Raw genomic sequence first — 18,219 nt, forward strand, 5'->3', positions numbered from 1 at the left:
ACCTCAATGTTCAGATGCAGCAAATGCTTCATCATTCTGTTCCTTTTCCCAGCACGTGGGAGCTGTAGCTCTTGCATATCTGGGTCATCCAGGGCACACGTGGCCGCAGCTCAATCGGCTGCTTCTGCCCCTAGTGGCACCCCCACGGCTGGGAAATTCCAGTGGCCTACAAGAGGCACCCACCAATCCATCCCGCTACACACTATCCTGACCCCTAACTCAGCAGCTCCCGAGCCCCGAGCAGGTGCCTGCGTCGCTCCCACCTGATCCTCACCAGCAGCAGGATGTACCTGGCTTGGCTGGCAAACAAGAGCATGCTGCAGGTGTCCGGGCCGCTGGTGCCACGGGCTCATGGCCACCATCACTGGGTTGTGCCGCCCAGGGAAGCTCTTCCACAAGTGCATCAGCCGCTGTTCCAGAGCAGGATGTGGCTCTGCCTGCTCTGTCCCAAGAGACCCAAGCTCCGCTCAGCTCTCGGCCCTGGGGTGCTCTGGGAGGTCCCTCCTGGTCCCGACCCCAGACAGCCAGAGCCCAGGAGTGCCAGGGCGGGAACAGCCTTCCCTTACCTCCGGCCAGTGGTTGCATGGGCCAGCAGTGAGTGAGTGATGCTGGTCCCTCCCACAGTCCTTCTCGGCAGTCCTTGGTGACTCAGGCTCACTTCAAGCCCGCCGGCTTAGTCAGGCTCACCTTGGCCACACGAGATTCCCAGCAAAGCCAAGAGTGGGGTTGGTCCCACTGCTTCATCTGGATCTGCGAGGACAGAGATGGCTGAAGCCATGGCTCCACATGCCCCTGGGGAGGTTGGTTGGAGCAAGTAGCACCAGCAAGACCAGGGCTCTGTGTTTCCCGTGGAATGGATCAGTGGATCACACTGGAAGATGGGGCAGCAGTAGAAGAGGAACCTGGCATGCTGTGAGGATGGGCCCAACACCTGGACATGATACAAGGAGCAAAGCCAGGGAAAGGATCTAGCAGGAAGGGAAAGAATCAGCAACTCCCATGTTTAGTGGTGGAGGATGGTACAGCATGGAAAAGCATCCAGACACCTGGATTACTCCCCTACAAGTAGCAATGGATGAGGCATTAGGTAAAGGCGGAAGTGATAGCCAGAGCCTCCATCTGCCCAGGCAAGTGTGACAGCCCTGCAAATTCAGGAAAGTACATGGCTGGAATTTAAATCTACTGGCAAGTTTGCACCAAGAAACTGGGGAGCACTTTGACAGTCAGAGTCCTGGGACATGTAATTCCCAACTCAGTGCTGAGTGGGACAGCCCTGGGATGTTATCTCAGCAGCTTCCTAGCTTCATTTCCAGCACTGATTGGAGCAATACCACAGCCAGCAGCACTCACCTGGAGGATGGCATGGGAGTGGGAGGAGGTGGTGCTGCCTTGGTGAGATGCTGCACTGGTTTCTATTGCCCTTGGCCAACATCTCTAGGATCTGCTCTGGTGATGTGGGCTGGGAGAGAACGGACACAGAGATCAGCACGCCTGATGCAGCACTTAGACACCCCAATATAAGCAGCCCCAGGCACTCAGGCTGAGGCATCCTGCAGCTCTGCAGGCTCTGTGACAACTTGGGGTCACATCTGCTGCCAGGCAGGAGCTGTGCAGGTGGCACCCTGGGATCTTCACACCCCCTGTGTCCCCAGGACAGGAGAGAGAGGAGTGGAGGGGGAGAGGAGGAAAGGAGAGTTTCTTGCAGCAGCCCCTGTGCCAGGAGTCACTCAGGCTGGAGTGACTGCTCCCCTTTAGGGCAGTTTTTCTCCCTGTTTCAGCCTCTTCAATGCAGCAGAGACAAAAAGAGTTGCCAAACCAGCACTGCTATGTTGTGGAGCTCACCCTTGAACCTTCCCTGAACAAGCTGATAGCCCCATTCTCATGTCACTCCCCATGAGGTGTTTCTGCTTTCAGAGCTTCTCATTCCTCTTGTTTGCATCCATCTTCCCACACCCCTTTGAAATCTCCCCACCAGCATGGCCATTCTAGTTTCAGCCAGGAGAGTCACTAAAATAGAGATTTTTTTTTTTTTTTTTTGCAGTAGCTAAGAGGTGTTGCTGCGGGCATTTCTAGGAGATTATTCAATACCATCTTATTTGCCAGGGGTAAGGGAAAAGGACTCTTTCCCTCGCTTCTGAGAGGAAGGGCTTCCTTCTTTGAGGGGAAACAGTTGGTATTGTCACAGACTTTCTGTGTAGATTCTTCATCTTATTATGGTCTATTAATGAGCTGTTGTCATTAATATTGTTTCTGTCACTGTTTTCTTATTTCATTGCTGGTTCCAGTAAATTGTTCTTGTGTTAAACTGTGATCTTTGCCTTTTGTGCTTCCAGCTGGAGGGGCCGGGGAAGCAAGAACCAGTGTGGTTTCAGTATAAGCATTAAAGTATGGAATACTGTTCTTAAAACATGACAGACTTAATTGCTGCCCAATGTGAGGCACAAAGGGTTGAGATAACAACAGACCTGTCTAGAGCTGTTTGAAAACAAATGTGATCTAAGCCTTTGTTGTATTATGTGCAGAGCCAGTGGTCACAATGTTGCTTGGTCTGTTCGTGTGGGTGTGGTACCTAACCCTGTATGCCCTGTATGTATTACCACATGTTCTTTTTCAGGGCTGGGAGAGGGATCAGGATAGCTTTGTTGCTGTACTCTGGGATATCAGTTTATGACATAGTAACATCAAGGGCAGTGAGGGTCATTTGGGATATGTATTCAGTGCTTCTCTCCTGCTCTTGCCTAGAGTGGAGTCCATTAATAATAGAACCCAGCCTGTGGGGGTAATAGGGGAGGATGATTTTCCCCAGCCTTCCACCCAACTTTTCCTCCTTCAGGCCTGGTATAAAAACTTTTGAGAATTTTTAATTCCCTTTGGGTGTTAAGGAAAGTATGGTCTTATTGCTGTGTCTGCCAGGCCTCCTCAGTGTGGTCCATACCATATTTAAAATTACAAAAGAAATTTTCATGAAGGCCAATCAGAGATCTTCCCTGAGGGAGGATAGTCAGGAGTGGTAAGAAATGTGGGAGGACAAGGGCCAGTATTTGGAGGATTTCTCTGCTCCAGTGGCTTGGAAGTTCACCCCTGGTAATGAGAGGACTCTAGTAAAGTGATAAAATATATGAAAGAAAAATGCTGTAGTGACTCCAGAGAGGCACAAAGTTATGCAGTGTGCTAGGCCCTGGCTACTATTTACCAGCCATTGTCACTAGACAGCACCCTCAGGGGGAGGAGGAGGAAGGCAGAGCAACAGGCACTGTGGGCACTCCAATTGCAGCTGAACCACAGGCACAACATATGCTGGGAGCAGCTGTCCCTAAACAGGAGAAATCCAAGATCAAATCAGTTTGCTTAGAGAGGGATGAAGATGAAGCAGGGTCCTCACAACAGGAAGAAGATCCAGATGAGTTCCAGGGCACACAATCCCTGTGGCAGAAGTTTGTATGAAGCCCACCATCGTTGTATACCATCATTGGCAGTGATGTTGATAAAAGAAAGCAAACAGTGCTTCAGGTGGCTACCCTGTGTAGGAATTGGAAAGATAGAAATCTTCACAGACTCAAGAGGGTTTGATTTACAGCCTAAGAAGTCATCTAGATTCATGTGAAAGCAAGGTACACAGACATTGAATAGAAAAACCATAAACTTAGCTTCTATAGTTATAAGCAAGAATATACTTTAAGTAAGAAACTATATTATATAAGATGACGAAGGGTTTTAAAATGTAGTAATGTAGTAATGTGACTGTATAGAATAAGCTAAAAGTTTATATATTATAATAGAGACATATGTGTGTATATGTAATAAGACCTTATTGGAAAAAGTATCCACATTGCAGTCAAAAGAAGTAAAGAGGATAGGTTAGAAAAGCAAAACATACTCTGTGGCGACTGTCTATTGGATTAGAAAGTTCTAAACTGTCTTGCAACAAAGAACTTGTGACCATCTTAGACTTTGGCCAACTGCTTGCTATCTTATCAATCTCATGGCCTTTGAGACTGATGATATCTAACCAATAAATCACTCTTAGTCTGATCATGGTCCTGTCCCTTTGACTAGTGCAACAACACTTTCCACCCAGCTTTGGCAATATGACCATCTTTTCTTCTCCCTACTAACCTATGCATTGGCTGTGGAAAGAATATCCAACACTGAAGACAGATTTGAAAGATTCGAGCAAACTAGAGAGGAAATGTCCCATGCCTTGCCTGTATGGACCAGAGTCTCTGCTATTGGGAACATGCAAAATCCTGCTCAGGAGAGGGGAGACACACTACAAAGTAACCTGCTTCTGTTTTAACTGTGTGACCATGGAGAGGACATGAGGAAGTGGGATTGAAAATCCATCTCTGCCCCAGCAGCATGGGTGATGTTATAGATGGATAATGAGATGATTGGCTCTCGCAATTAAAAGATTAACTATTGTGTGACTATTAAGAAAAGCTTTAGTGATGTATAGTTATGTTGTTGTAGTTTAGATGTCCTCTGTTCTCCCCATAGTTCCCTTTTCCGCCCCCCTGTATTGTGACTCTCCGACAGCTGGGGTTGTCTAGGCCAGGTAAAAAGAAGGTGTGCATATGTCCCTTACCTGGGGGCAGTTGGGCTTGGAAAAGCTTGTTGCTTAGGGGGTGCAGCATAGCAACACCTGACCTCCAATCAAGTTACAAGAAAGCAGTCTCCACTGATAAATGGCAAAGAAGAGCTGACAGACTTTGGAAGGGGCTAGGGCTGGCAGATACAACCCCCAGGGGTACAAAAGACTGAGCATCCATTTTGAAGAGGAACCAGCCATGGGCAGTTCCCAGCACTGCAACTTTTTCCTTATGTAGTCTTTTGTTGTATTTTTGTTAAGGTTTAATAAACCTTTTTAAATTTTCAAAGTGAGCAGCTGTTGCTCACAGGCGAGTTGAGAGGAAGAACACCACCACAGAAAACTCATCAAGGATAAATCTTCTCTAGTTTCCACTGGGCAAGTCCTCAGACAGAATAGAAGGGCTGATGTTACTTCTGATCCTCTTGAAACGACCTCCAGGTCATATTTACAAGAAGTGAGCAAAAAGTACCATGATCAGTGTTAGAGGGGCCCTGGCTCCATCCAGGTGGAGGAAAGGGACCATTGGATCTATTGGAGAATCTGGATCCGACGGCTGGTGCAGCAGGACCACAGGAGTACAAGGCTTTATTTGACATCAGCACCTGATGGACCCAGATGCCATCAATATCTGTAGGGGTAGAATCCATCTCTATTTCTGGGATGACAGAGGAATCCTAACAGCTGACTGTATTGGAAGCTGAAGTGATCCTGACTGGGAATGAAGGGCAAAACCACATTGTGACTGGCCCAGTAGCCTCATGAATCCTTTGCAGACATTACCTCAGGAGAGGATATTGTAGGGATACATCAGAAAAGACAAGGCAGCCCTGTGAAGTCCTATGTGATGAGTTGCAGAAGTTACTGAGGGACAAGGTGGATCAAGTCAGGTTGCAGAGGTGAAAGCTGTCCAGCTGACTTTGGCTATTGCTGGATATCACTGAATGAGAGAAATGGCCACTGACTCATGCATAACAGCAAATGCTCCGTGGAGGTGGCTGGACAATGGAAAAAGACCAATTGGCAGCGTAGAGGGAAACCCATCTGGGTTATTAAATTGTGGCAAGACATTGCTGTGGCAGCTACAGACAACTTTCCCAGGCCTTTCTAGGAAAAGTCTGTGAGAAGATCAGAGAAAAGAATGAGAAACAATTCTTATCTTCACTTGCTGCACCTGTTGCTGTGAACATGTAGAATGTGTTATGGAGATTTGTTTACCAAAGGGTGATTTCTTAATTAGCCAATGGTGATGGTGCTATGGACAAATTAGGCCAGACTTTCTTCAGAGAAAAGGCTCTTGTTTATTTAAAAAGAGCTATAGGAGATGGAAGGCCTGAGATAGGCTCAGACCCACACACAAGTCAAAAAAATAACAGTGTGTCTACCCCACATCCACACTGGGTTCTCCAGGAAGCGAGTTCCTCAAAAGAACCCTGAACTCAACTGAACTCCCATTTTTATAACCCCCCTTCGGGTACAGGATTGGTCTACACGGGGGTCTTGGATCTACACGGTGATTGGCTTGTTTCTGGTGTTCCTATTGGTCTTTCTTGCCATTCATTCCTGACCGATCATTTCCTCGGGGCGTCGAATGATTGGTTAGGTCTTCCGTCCAATCTCCTTCCGTGACGCTGGTTTTATTGCGCTGACTCTGTTTCTGGATGTTATTCTGCCCCTTTGGACCATCCCCCCGCTATATCCTGGACCCTTTAGAACTTGCAAAGAACATTGACTAACCCCCTTAAAACAATAACTCCCCTTCCCAAGGTTACAGTAATCAACTCAACCTTAACTCAATACAAACTAAATCTCACTTATAACAATGGTGTTTACATTGGAGGACCAGTTAGGTCCAGGTGTAACGTAACTGTCTATAAAAGCAATGGGTTTCTTTGTAATAATAATGGAATAAAGAGACTGATCAGCCTCCTGTGAATGATGGAGTCAATGCTAATTATTACCCAGCGAGGGCCCGTTGCTGCAACACATTGATGCCTGGGTAGAGAAGTTGGCTGTGAAAGTTCATCCTGTGGATGCTCAAGTACCCAAGAGTCGGCCAGCGAAGAGCATCACAACAATGGGCAGGGAATTGGGCTGCCAGGATTAAAGTGTCTCGGGTGGGTTTGGACTAGCCACACAATGGTGAATTATTTCTGGCTCAGTGGGCCCCTTAGGCATCTAAGGTCATCAGGGAAGAGATGTATCACACAGATGCATCATGACTGAGGGGTGGACTTAATAATGGACACTATATCCTGGGTAATCCATGACTGTGAAATGTGTGCTGAGATAAAACAGGGCCAGGCGAGTAAAGCCCCTGTGGTGTGGGGGACAGTCGTCGAAACATAAATCTGGGGAAGCCTGGCAGATCAATTGCATCAGACTGCTGCAAGCTCTCCAAGGAAAGAGCTACATACTGACAGCGGTAGAAGGTATGATTGGATGGCTGGAGACCCATCCCCATGCATTACACCACTTCCTGGAACTTCATGTTGACCCTCGAAAAACCCTTGAAAAACACGCCTGTGGCAAAGTAGCAGCACTGAAAGAATTGACTTAAACAATGGGACTTATTTCAAAAACAATCTCATGAACATCTGGGCCCCAGGAAAGCTGAATGCTACAATGAACTGCTAAAAATCACCTTGAAAGCAATGGGTGGTGAGACCTTCAAAGATTAGGATCTTCATTTAGCAAAGGGCACCTGGTCAGTGAACACCTACCAGGCTCTACCCAATTGAGCTGGCACTGCCCAAACAAATCATCCACATACTGGAGAAGGGGATAAAATATCTGTGGCACATATGAGAAGTGAGTTAGGGAAAACTGTTTGGATTAGTCCTGCCTTAAGCATAGGCAAACCCATCCATGGCATTGTTTTTGCCCAAGGACCTTGGTGCATTTTGTGGGTAATGCAGGAGGATTTGACTTTGGGTGAGAATGTCTGTGATGTTGAATTGTATAACACTGAGTGCTGAATGACATTGCCACTATGTGCCATAAGTCCCATAGCCAATGAGGATGGATGGCTCCAGATGGACCACTCATGAGCTCCTGATGCTGCAACCAGCCAACAGCACCACAGCCCTCCTGCCCTGAGAGACATCTAGAATGGACAGAATCACAGCCATGGACTAAATTAACTCAGCAGACATCTTAGAGGCCCAGCCATTCACAATGGAAATGATACCTGTGCTTGTGTATATTTTTATATGTATGTACGGATGTACGGATGGATGGATAGATGTGTGTATGTGTGTACGTATGTATTTAGTGGGAAGGTATAGGATCTGGGCATGAGTAGATGGTATAGAAAGAGGAGTAGATACTGTCCTGGTTCGGATAGGGCTTTAATGTGTTTTATATCACCTCACCTTTTTGTCAGTGGTGGGGGAAAGGGACTCTGTCTGGCCTCTAAGAAGGACATGGCTTCTGGATGAAAAACATAAAGGATGTTTCTGCCATTGTTCATTGTCTTGGGGTCCACATTGAGCACTTCTGCATGTGAGGTACCCTTTTTTGTATACTTTTCTTATTAATATTGTAGCTGTTACTGTTTGTTTTCTTATCTTATTGCTGTGTGCATTAAATATTTCCCATCTCAACCTGTGATTTTCACATTTTGTGCCTCCAATTCTCAACTCCATCCTGCCGGACTAGGAAGGGGGAGGGAAAGGGGGAGCAAGCAAGAACTATCTGGTTTGGGAGAGTCTTGGTGGGGGCACTGAATTGGGGAGTACCATTCTTAAACCATGACAGTTGCAAAGCAATCTGGAATTACATGGCTCAAACCAATAGCAACAGATCCTGATGCAGGTTTCCACCATGTTATGATCCAGTTTAAACACAGAACAGCAGAGGAAACAAAGTCTCTGCAAATAAAGAGGATCAAACCCAGGAAGTTTCAAAATATAACCAAAAACATTATTAAAACCAAACAAGGTTAGATGTTGGTGCCAAAAAATTGATGAAAGAAAGAAAGAAAGTGTGTGCGCGTGTGTGTGTGGGGGGGGGGGTAGGAATGGACACGAGTTAGGTAGAAACATATCACCCTTCTGAGCGTCCCAATAAGTCTCACTGCTCACTGCTCCCCTCCATCTGATCTTCTGGGCGGTGAGGGGCCATGTTGACATGCCGCACAACACCACCACACCACACCAAGAAATATAGAGTCCAATGGATAAATATACGTTTTGGGCAGGTGGGAATACTCACGTGCCTCATTTACAGGCGGCCAGTTAGACACTTTCCATTGCAGCACTGTGGATCTGTTGCATTATGCTGCAGCGCGCTGGTGCAGGGTCTGGAGCCTTGTTGCTGGGGGGGTGTGTGGGGTGTGGGGACAGGAATACTGGGCCTCTTCTCTGGAGAGGTATCCTTTGAATAGGATATGATAAGATCTTCTCAAACTCCTGGACTGAGAAATCCTCCTTGGTCATGGTGAGTTCCCAGCATGCTTTGGAATACCATGTAGATTCGTTGGGACCGATTGTTTTTTCCCCCTTTGTATCACCCTGCTTTTCCCCATATAAACCCCAGTTTCTGCTCTGTTCATGAGGGAGCTGTCATCTCTAGCTTCCTCTGCAGGGTGCTGGAATAGAGGCTACCTCAGTGGAACTGCCATATGGCGCTCCTGTCTCTTTGTCGCTGTGTTGGCCAGGGTACACCTCTCAAGGCAGAGCTGAAATCACTGCTATGAGCTGAGCTGTCTGCCCCTTGCTGAGATTACCCTGTGGCTGAAGGACTGCCTGAGACGCCTAGAAAGCTGTCTCTTGCAGGACCTCTCTCTGGGAAGGCTGGGCATCTGGGTCAAGCCATCAGAGCCCTTACCAGACGCCCAATGGGGGTGGGCTTTGGTGGGCCATGACACCCCTCTGTTCTTCATGTAGATGCAGCTTCTCCCAGGGTGAAGGGGCCCCACAACTTAGCTCCCCTGCACAGCAGAGGATGGGCGTTAACTGCCTCTCACCAGAGGCTTTTTCATCACACACCCAAAACCTCTCTCCCTGCCCCCCCCTTTGATGTGAGAGTCTGTTGGAGCCTGGCAGCTGATAGCCCTGGGGCTGCAGTCTCCACTCAGAAGGTATTAGGCTTGTGCTCTGTCAATGTCCCCAGCCTTGAGTTGTTACTTTCTCGTATCTTTACCAGCGAGCAGTGTAGGCCCTCAGACAGGGCCCCATTCAGGCTGTGGTGGTCTTCTCTGCAGCTTTTGTAAAACAATTTTACTATAATAGGCAAAAGTTCTTCATGAAGATGTTTAAGTCATAAACTATAATATTTCAGTCTCCAACACACAGCACTCCAGGATCACAACTGGGCCAAGACTCAGTCCAAATTTTTTCTTGGGCCAATGCTGTGGTAACCGACCCTCAGAATCAGACAGCAAGTGGTTGCCATGGCAACAGGATCTACTACAGGCTTCAGCTCATGCCCACAGTAACCACTTGTAGCAATGGATCTCCATGGAGCTGCTCCCGGACTGGTGCGTCTGCCATGGGTCTTGGTGATGGGCCCTGGAGTGACAGGATGCGGTAGAATGGCTCCCCCTGAGAGCACGTTTAGACCAGCTTCTAGAAAAAAATCTTCCCTGTGAGGGTAGTGAGGTCCTGGCACAGGTTGCCCAGAGAAGCTGTGGCTGCCCCATCACTGGACGTGTCCAAGGCCAGTTTGGACAGGGCTTGCAGCAACTTCCTCTAGTGGAATGTGTCCCTGGCCATGACAGGAGGGTTGGAAGTAGAGGCTCTTTCAGGTCCCTTACAACCCACACCATTCTCTGATTCTATGATTCCATCAGTGGTGTGTGATGTGGTAGTTAAGAGTGTCTTGGGCAGAACAACCGCCAAACGACAGTTTTCCACTGTGGGGTAAGAAAGGAGGGAGCAGCAGAACTGCCCCCTTGGACTGCTGGAGGGCACATTTTGTCCTTTTTAGGAGATCCATTGACAGATTCCCTTGGGAGGCAGTCCTGAAGGGAAAAAGAATCCAGGAAAGGTACAGATTCTTTAAAAAGGAAGTTTTAAAGCTCCAGGAGCTGTGCCCATGTGCCATAAGACAAGCCAGTGTGGGAAAATGGCCTCGTTAAAGAGAGAACTTAGGCAGGAACTCAGGGCAAAAAAGAGCATGTGTCACCTCTGGAAGGAGAGGCAGAAAACTTAGGGGATTACAAGGATGTTGTGAGGTGATATAGCAAGAAAATATAGCAAGGGCCAAAGCCAAACTGGAACTTAATTTGGCCAGTGTGATTGAAGTTAATAAGAAAAGTTTCTATAAATCCCTTGGCAGCAAAAGGAGGGCTCATGAAAGTCTCCATCCTTTGCTGGGTGCAGGGGGCAGTGCCATGTCAGGGAGGAGGAAAAGGCTCAGTCTTTAATACCAAACACAGTTGTCCTGAGGATGCTCAGCTCCCAGGGCTGGAAGTGGGTGACAGGGAGCTGAGTGAAGCCCCTGAATCCACTGACTGGAGGAAACAGTCAGTGATCTGCTCTGCCAATGAGACACACACACACACATAAGTCCCTGGGCACAAATGAGATGCACCTGAGGGAGCTGGAGAACAAGCTGGCCAAGCCTATTTCACTCCTTTCTCAGCAGCTCTCGTAAACTGAAAGAGTTCCCGTTGACTTGAAATCAGCAAATGTGATGCCCTTCCATGAGAAGGATTGGAAGGAGGATTCAGAGAGCTCCAGGTCTGTCTGAGACATGGGGTTAGGAATTAGAGGGATATTGATTAGAAATAGATATTTAGATTCTATATATTGCTTAATATTTCCTGCATTTTACTGTGCTAACTGCCTGCAGAGGGAGGACAGGGTGTACATGTGAGAGCAGCATGAAAGAATGCAAGGATGTGTGATAAGGGAAGGATGACGTTCATCAAAACAGGACAAAGTTACAAGACTACCAAGACAACAAGGCTCCTCTGACCCCCGAACTAAATCAAACCAACCTTATGGCTTGGAGTGTAACCAAAGGATCAGTAAGCATGCACTAGAAGATGGGGTAAGAAGGTCAAATCTGATGAAGACCCCTTACTTCATCCCCCTGCGACCCCCAAGATGACCACCAGAGACAAGTACACAGGTGCAAGGGACTGACAAGTTAATTAGCATACAATGTGGGACAAGGTGGAGCCAGGAAATGAATATGCATAAATGTATTGCAAAACCTAATGTATATGTAACATTTTAGAGGATAAAAAAGAATGCTGAGAGCAAGTAGATGCGCACGCCTTTGCAGAACTATCCCACGTGCGCCCGGCCAAAAACAAAATACATAACTACTTTATAACTCACTTTGTCTTTTAGAATTTTAGAGGCTTTCCGCATATCATGTCAGCCTAACCTCTGTACTGGGGAAGGCCATGGAGCAGATCATCCTGAGTGCTATCCTACAGCATGTGCAGGGCAACCAGGGGATCAGGCCCAGACAGTGCACGTTTGGGAAAGGCAGGTCTTTCTATGACAGAATGACTCACTCAGTAGATGAGGGAAGGGCAGTAGATGTATATTTATAGACATCAGTAAAGCTTTTGACACTGGAGAAGCTGGATGCTCATGGACTGGACAGGGGCACTGTTTGCTGCATGAAAAACTGGCTGATGCCCAAGACCAGAGAGTGGTGGGGAATGGAATTAAATCCAGCTGGGGCCAGTGTAGCAGGACATGTTCCCTGCTACAGAAGCTCGCTAATTGGTGAAATAAATCACTAAGGACCACTTGTCTCGTGGTTATTTGTGTGCCATGGAAGTGACATTTCTACCTGAATATAAACATCTGGCTGTGGAAGCAAGATTGTGCAAAGGTAAGCTGGAATTTCTGACAGACACTCTACTTTACAATCTATTAAAGCTACACCAAACTTTCACAAAGTAGAAGTCTTCTGCACATTCCCTGGAAATGTGCGGGGCTTTTCCCTCAAAGTTAGAATGCTGGTTTTGTGGTTACTGTCTCGAGGCTTGAGTGAAAGGACTCTGTTAACATTCTTGCCCGTTTGGTGGTAAGTTACATTGACTCCTAATCTATACTGTTTCTTTCCTAGTTTTGATATAGGCACCTTAATGTTGTGCACCGTTTTACGTAATTAACTAGTACTTTTGTTTTATACTGTGTAGTAAGTAATTCTGTTCAAGACATTTTCTCTATTACCTCCTGTCTATTCAATAAATATCTCATTTTATATATACCTGATCTGCCATTCTTGCGAGCCACAGTGGTTTAGGTGCCAGCCACCTAATTCAAGCTGTAGCCAAAAATCTTAGCCTAAGACAGGGCTTGTCTGAAGCTCCCACTCTATCCATAACACCCAGTTACCCCAGGAGTCAGGGCTAGGTCCAGTCCTGTTTAACATCTTTATTGATGTCTGGACAAGGGGATTAAGTGAAAGTCAAACTAAGTCCACAAATGACACCGACTTGTGTGGGAGTGTGGATCTGCTGGAGGGCAGAAAGGCTCTGCAGAGGGATCACAACAGGCTGGATCAAGAGGCAGAACCTGTCTTGTACCCCATTGGGATGACTCTTGGGAAGGAATCATGCCCCAAGTGCCTCCACCAGAGGGATTGGAAACGGCTGGAGCAGTTCCTGAGGGATTCACAACCCCCCAAGCTTTTTCCTCGGTTTTCTCTTGCTGTCTCTTCCTGAAGCGTGAGTGATGGACCAGCCTGGGGGGGCACCTGGGGTCAGCCAAGGTCGCCCATCCCAAACCTCCCCCACTTTTAGAATCCCAGGCTGGTTTGGGTTGGAAGGGACTTCAAAGGTCATCTCGATCCACCCCCTGCCATGGGCAGGGGCATCTTCCACAATCCCAGGTTGCTCCAAGCCCTGTCCAACCTGGCCTTGGACACTTCCAGGGATGGAGCAGCTGCAGCTTCTCTGGACAACCCGTGCCAGGGTCTCACCACCCTCACAGGGAGGAATTTATTCCCAATATCCCATCTAACCCTGCCCTCTGGCAGGTGAAAACCCTTACCATCCATCCTGTCCTCTGACAAAGACCCTCCCCAGCTCTCCTGGAGGCCACTTTTTATATTATATTTTATATCTCTATTAGATGTATATCTACATACATATCAGCCCAAAAAGTGGCTCAGGCAGTTCATGACTAGTTGTGGCCACCTGGGGTAGCCCCTTTTGGGGGGGGGGGGGCAGGGGAGTGGGCAGATCTATGGGTTATTTTAGAGAGCCTCAGGAAGTTTGGGAGGGTCCTGAGGTTTTATAGGGTATTTGGGGAGGGAGAGCTATGGAGCATTTTGAGGGGACTCTAAAGTTATTTAGGATCTACCGGGGAGTCTGTAGGGGATGGAGGGGGTCTTGGGGGTTTTGGGGGGGCTACAGGAGCGTATACTCCAGGTGCCCAAAGTCCTCTCAACCTGTTCTTCATCTGATAGGATTTACCTGCACCTGTCAGGGAAGCTCCCCACATAGACTCTGTTCCCGATTCCCCTGAAATTTTGATGTGTGCAACACGCAGGAATGTTTTTCCTGCAATTTCCCTAGCTCCGAAAGGGACCACGGGACTGGCAAGAAAAAGAGGGGGGGGGGCTTGTCCATCCCCCACATCGGCGATTGCAGTTTTGATTCCAATTTTAATTAAAGGCTGAACTGTTGCTGACACTGCAACAGGGTCAGGGTCTTTCCCTACATTGTCGTCATCAGGCCAATTCCCAGGAGACACTCGAAGGGCGCTTGGAGGCCAACTGGGGGTGCTTGCGGGATCATTAAAGGGTTTGACGGAGCACTCAGGGGCCGGGGAGACAGTTGGAGAGCACTTGGGGGTCCGAGGGGACACGCAGGGGGCATTTTGGGAGCAAGCAGGGGACGGGGATCGGGCAGTTCCTGAGGGACTCTAAGGGGCACTTGAGGGTCAGGAGAGGGAAACTGGGGGTACTTACGGTTCAGGGAAGCACTTGGGGAGCAGCTGGGACGGTTCTTGGGGAACAGTCCCGGCTCTGCTGGCCTCTCAGGGGCCACGGGGCATGACGGGAAACGCAGTCCTGGCTCTATGGACATCCTACGGGGCCCCGCGGTCTTTCGGGAGTTGTAGTCCAGGATGTGAGTAAACTGGCGCGGAACCAGCAGCCAATGGGAGGCGGGGGGCACGAGGGATTTTTGGGGGCTCAGTGGGAGCTTCTGACGCCCCCCATGACCCCCACAGCACCCTCAGGGGCGGAGGGGCACCAGAACCCCCCAGCACCACGTCGGCCGTGTGAAGGTGAAGAAGACAGGTGAGCCCCACTCCCACGGGTTTGGGGGTTCCCCGCCCCGATGCACCCAATAAGCCCCCAGGCGCCCCTATATACTTCGTAGTCCCCACAGACCCCCCCCCCCCAGCGCTCTCCTGGGCCCCCAAAAAGATCCTACAGACCCCCGGACCGTTAAAGACTCCCCAAAGCTCAAGGGTCCCCCCAAACCCCTTCCTGGACCCCCAATATCTTTCACAGATTTTCCTCAACACTCCTAGAGTCTCCCCAAAAAATCCCACAGACCTCTTCTAGACGCCCTAAAGACACCCAGTGCGCTTCCAACCACTCCTGATTTCCAGTGCTCCCGATAAACCTCCCAAATCCCTTCCTCAGCCTCAGAGCTCCTCCAAACACCCCACAGACCCTCACGGACCCCTTAGAGACACACGACACCCCACCAACAGCCACTTTTGGGCCCCCAGAACCCCCCAAATGCTCTTGGGGGGAAGAGGGGATTTGTGGCAATCTCAAAGGTGGGGAAAGTAAGGGAGGGCATTTTGGGGATCTCTCCACCTTCCTGGTGCAATTTTGGGGTGTCATTGCTTTATTGGCCCCATCATGGGTTGGGGGTGCCCAGGTGGGCATTCCAGGAGGGTCTCGATGGCCCTGGGGGGAAAAAGGAGAGCAAATGGGGAGTTAGAGGGACCTGAGATGCGCAGGGGCAGAGCCCTGAAATCTGGGGGTAGGGATGCCCTACCGAAGGCGTCCCCTTACAGCCCGGCGGTGGCATCGCAGCATCCAGAGGAGGGGGTCCCCAAGAGGGCCTGGGAGGGGGAGCTGCATGTCAGAGGGGGTAGCAGTCCCACAAGTGTTCCCTCAGCCCCACAAGAGACTTCCTGAGCAAGAAGTGTCTCCCCAACCCACAAGTGCCCCCTCAGTCCCGCAAGTGACCACTGACCCACAACTGCCCCTCCTGCCCCACGAGTGACCGCCCCTGGCCCACAAATGACAACCTTAGCCCACAGGGGCACCTCTAGCCCCACCAGTGACCTCCTGGCCCAAAAGGGCACATCCAGGCCCACCAGCGACCCCTCTGTCTCACAAATGCCCTCCAGCCCCACAAAGGGGTCTCAGGACACTCAATAGCCCCCAGCCTTCGAGTAACTTCCTGGCCAACAGGTGACCCCCATGACCCACAAGTGACCCCATGATGCTCAAGTGACCTGATGACCCACAAGTGACCCCCATGACCCTCAAGGGCTCCTCTGGTTCCTTACCCAGGTGTTGCTGCCACGGCGCCCCCTGTAGGGCATCACATGCACTGCTCCTGATTGGCTGTGGGGTCTCACAGGGGTCACGTGTCCTCAAGCCGGACCCTCCCCGGTGCAGGGGCTCAGGAAGCACCTCCCTTGCAGGCCACAGGCCATCCTGGGAGTCATATGACTTCCAATATGGCGCATGCCACAGAGCCCTGAGGCAGTCATGTGACCCCCAAAAGGGCTTCTGCAGCAAAGGCTCATGGGACTCTCGCTTCCCAGCAGATGGCACCCCCTGGTGCAGAGATGCACAGCAGCTGCTGCTGATTTGCTGCGGGGCATGGTGGGAGTCACGTGACTGTGAGTATAGTGCCCCCTGCAGGGTCTCCAGAGAGCTGCTCCTCATTGGCCAGAGGGTCTTGTGGGAGTCACGTGGCCTCCAACGTGGATGCTGCCACAAGGGTTCTGGAGAGACAGCCTGGGGTGAAGATGCCCCCTGGTGCTTGCAGAAGTGTCTCCCCATTGGCCATGGGGGCCTCTGGTGGGTCACTTGACTGCCAGGGCCCTGCCCCCTGCAGGGCCCCGACGGATCACGTGACCCCCCCGGTGGCCCTGCCTGCAGGGAACCCCGGGGAGCAGCAGAGCCCAGCAGGGCCCTGCCCACCGGGGGCGTGTCCAGCGCTGGCCCCTCCCCTTGGCACCGCCTCAAGCGCCATTGGATGAGGGGGTCATCGAGGGCGGAGCTGCAGGCGGCAGAGCCAAGCAGAGGTTTCGCCCCTTCCGGCGCGCGGGGGCGGGGCCTGAGCAGGGCGTGGCTGGAGGGGGGAGGAGAGGGTTGGGGAGGGGCGAGCACCTCCGAAATGCTGACTCTGCACTGACCCCGCGGGGCTGGTGGTCTCGGGAGGAATCTGAGGGGCTGCGGGACGCACTTATGGACACATTGGGGGGTCCGGGGTTACCACCTGGGATCAAGGGGGGTGGCTGGGGGTCCCCGAGGCGCTCTAGGGGAACACTGGTGCAAGGGAGGGAATTGGCAGGCGCTTAGGGGTCTGGGGCGGCATTTGGGGGTCTGGGGAGCACTTGGAGTCCGGGACAAGACTGAGGGAACGGGGAAACCGATTGGGGCCTCCAGGGGGCACTTGGGGATCCCGAGCGGCACTTGAGGCCGGGCTGCTCTCCCACCTCCTTTGCACCAGACGCTCCGTTCGCTGCTCCAGGCTGAGCTTCTGCGGGAGGTATGCGGGAAGTGACGCGGGGCCCTCTCGAGCCCGCAAATTCCCCCCTCTGTCCCCTCCGGACCCCTCAGGCCTCAGCCGCTCCATCGCCCGCGCTCTCGTTTGGTTTCCCCCAGCGCTCCGAGCTCGGGCGCTGATTGGTTCAGGGCGGGGAAGGACGGACGCTGCGGCCAATGGGAGGCGGGGGGAGGGGGAAGGCGGGGGAAGGTGCTACCGGAAAGGGGAGGGGTCCGCGGGAGGGGTTCGGGCATGCGCGGAGGGGTTGGTGGGCTCCGGCGGCACCGAGGGAGGCCCTGGCGTATGAATGGGGGACCCTGGAGGGATTTGCGGGTCTGGCGGCGCTGAGAGATGCCCAGGGAGTTCTGGGGATGGGGTGGGGGGGTCACTGGGGTGGTTTTGAGGGTCTCAGAGAGGTTGTTTGGGATCCCCAGGGAAAGGTTTGTGGTGGAGGGAGGTTGGTGTGGTTCTGGGCGTCCTAGAAGGGATTTGGCCGTGCAGGAGGGTCGAGGGGGTCCCCATCTGGTTTGGGATGCCCTCGGGGTGGTTAAAGTGGCAGAGAGCTGGGATCCGCAATCTCCCCCATGGACGCCCCAAATCTCCCCTAGGAACTCCAAACCCTCCAAATCCCGACAGGACTTTCTCAGCTCCCTTCGATCTGTAAGCCTGTGTGATGGAACGATACTAAAATTGGCTGGCAAATAAACTTTCTAACACAATTTGAAGCATTAGAAAGCAGGCGTTCTTTATCTGCGCAGGACACACTGAAGGATTTTTCCATTAATCTGATGTGTGCAGTGAAGCTTTGCCACAGGGTATGGTCCTGGAGGGACCACGAACGGGTCTCTGGTGGTCATATTCACAGAATGCTTCCATATTACACGTGACCTTTCCTTGAATGTTTTCCTTGAGCACGTCCAGTTACGTAACTTGACAAAACCCCGCTATATTCCTCATTACCTAT

General features: G+C 50.8%; 1 protein-coding gene and 1 long non-coding RNA gene across 2 annotated transcripts; both read right to left on the bottom strand.

Moving 5' to 3' along the window:
* Nucleotides 1–12,921: 12,921 nt before the first annotated feature.
* On the bottom strand, nucleotides 12,922–14,814 carry LOC311166055. The gene is made up of 2 exons (XR_014616977.1): nucleotides 14,477–14,814; nucleotides 12,922–13,246 (listed from the first exon to the last, which is right to left on the bottom strand). It is a non-coding gene; the product is annotated as an uncharacterized lncRNA (long non-coding RNA).
* A 489-nt stretch (nucleotides 14,815–15,303) lies between these two features.
* LOC311166057 (uncharacterized protein) lies at nucleotides 15,304–17,345 on the bottom strand (the record flags this gene model as incomplete). The annotated part of the gene is made up of 4 exons (XM_084227538.1): nucleotides 15,304–15,433; nucleotides 15,525–15,591; nucleotides 16,045–16,838; nucleotides 17,206–17,345. The coding sequence occupies 4 exons, from the start codon at nucleotides 17,343–17,345 to the stop codon at nucleotides 15,364–15,366; spliced, it is 1,071 nt and encodes a 356-aa protein (XP_084083664.1). The 3' UTR covers nucleotides 15,304–15,363.
* Nucleotides 17,346–18,219: the final 874 nt, after the last annotated feature.

Source organism: Fringilla coelebs, assembly GCF_963513975.1.
Source record: "Fringilla coelebs genome assembly, contig: SCAFFOLD_344, whole genome shotgun sequence".
NCBI lineage: Eukaryota > Metazoa > Chordata > Aves > Passeriformes > Fringillidae > Fringilla > Fringilla coelebs.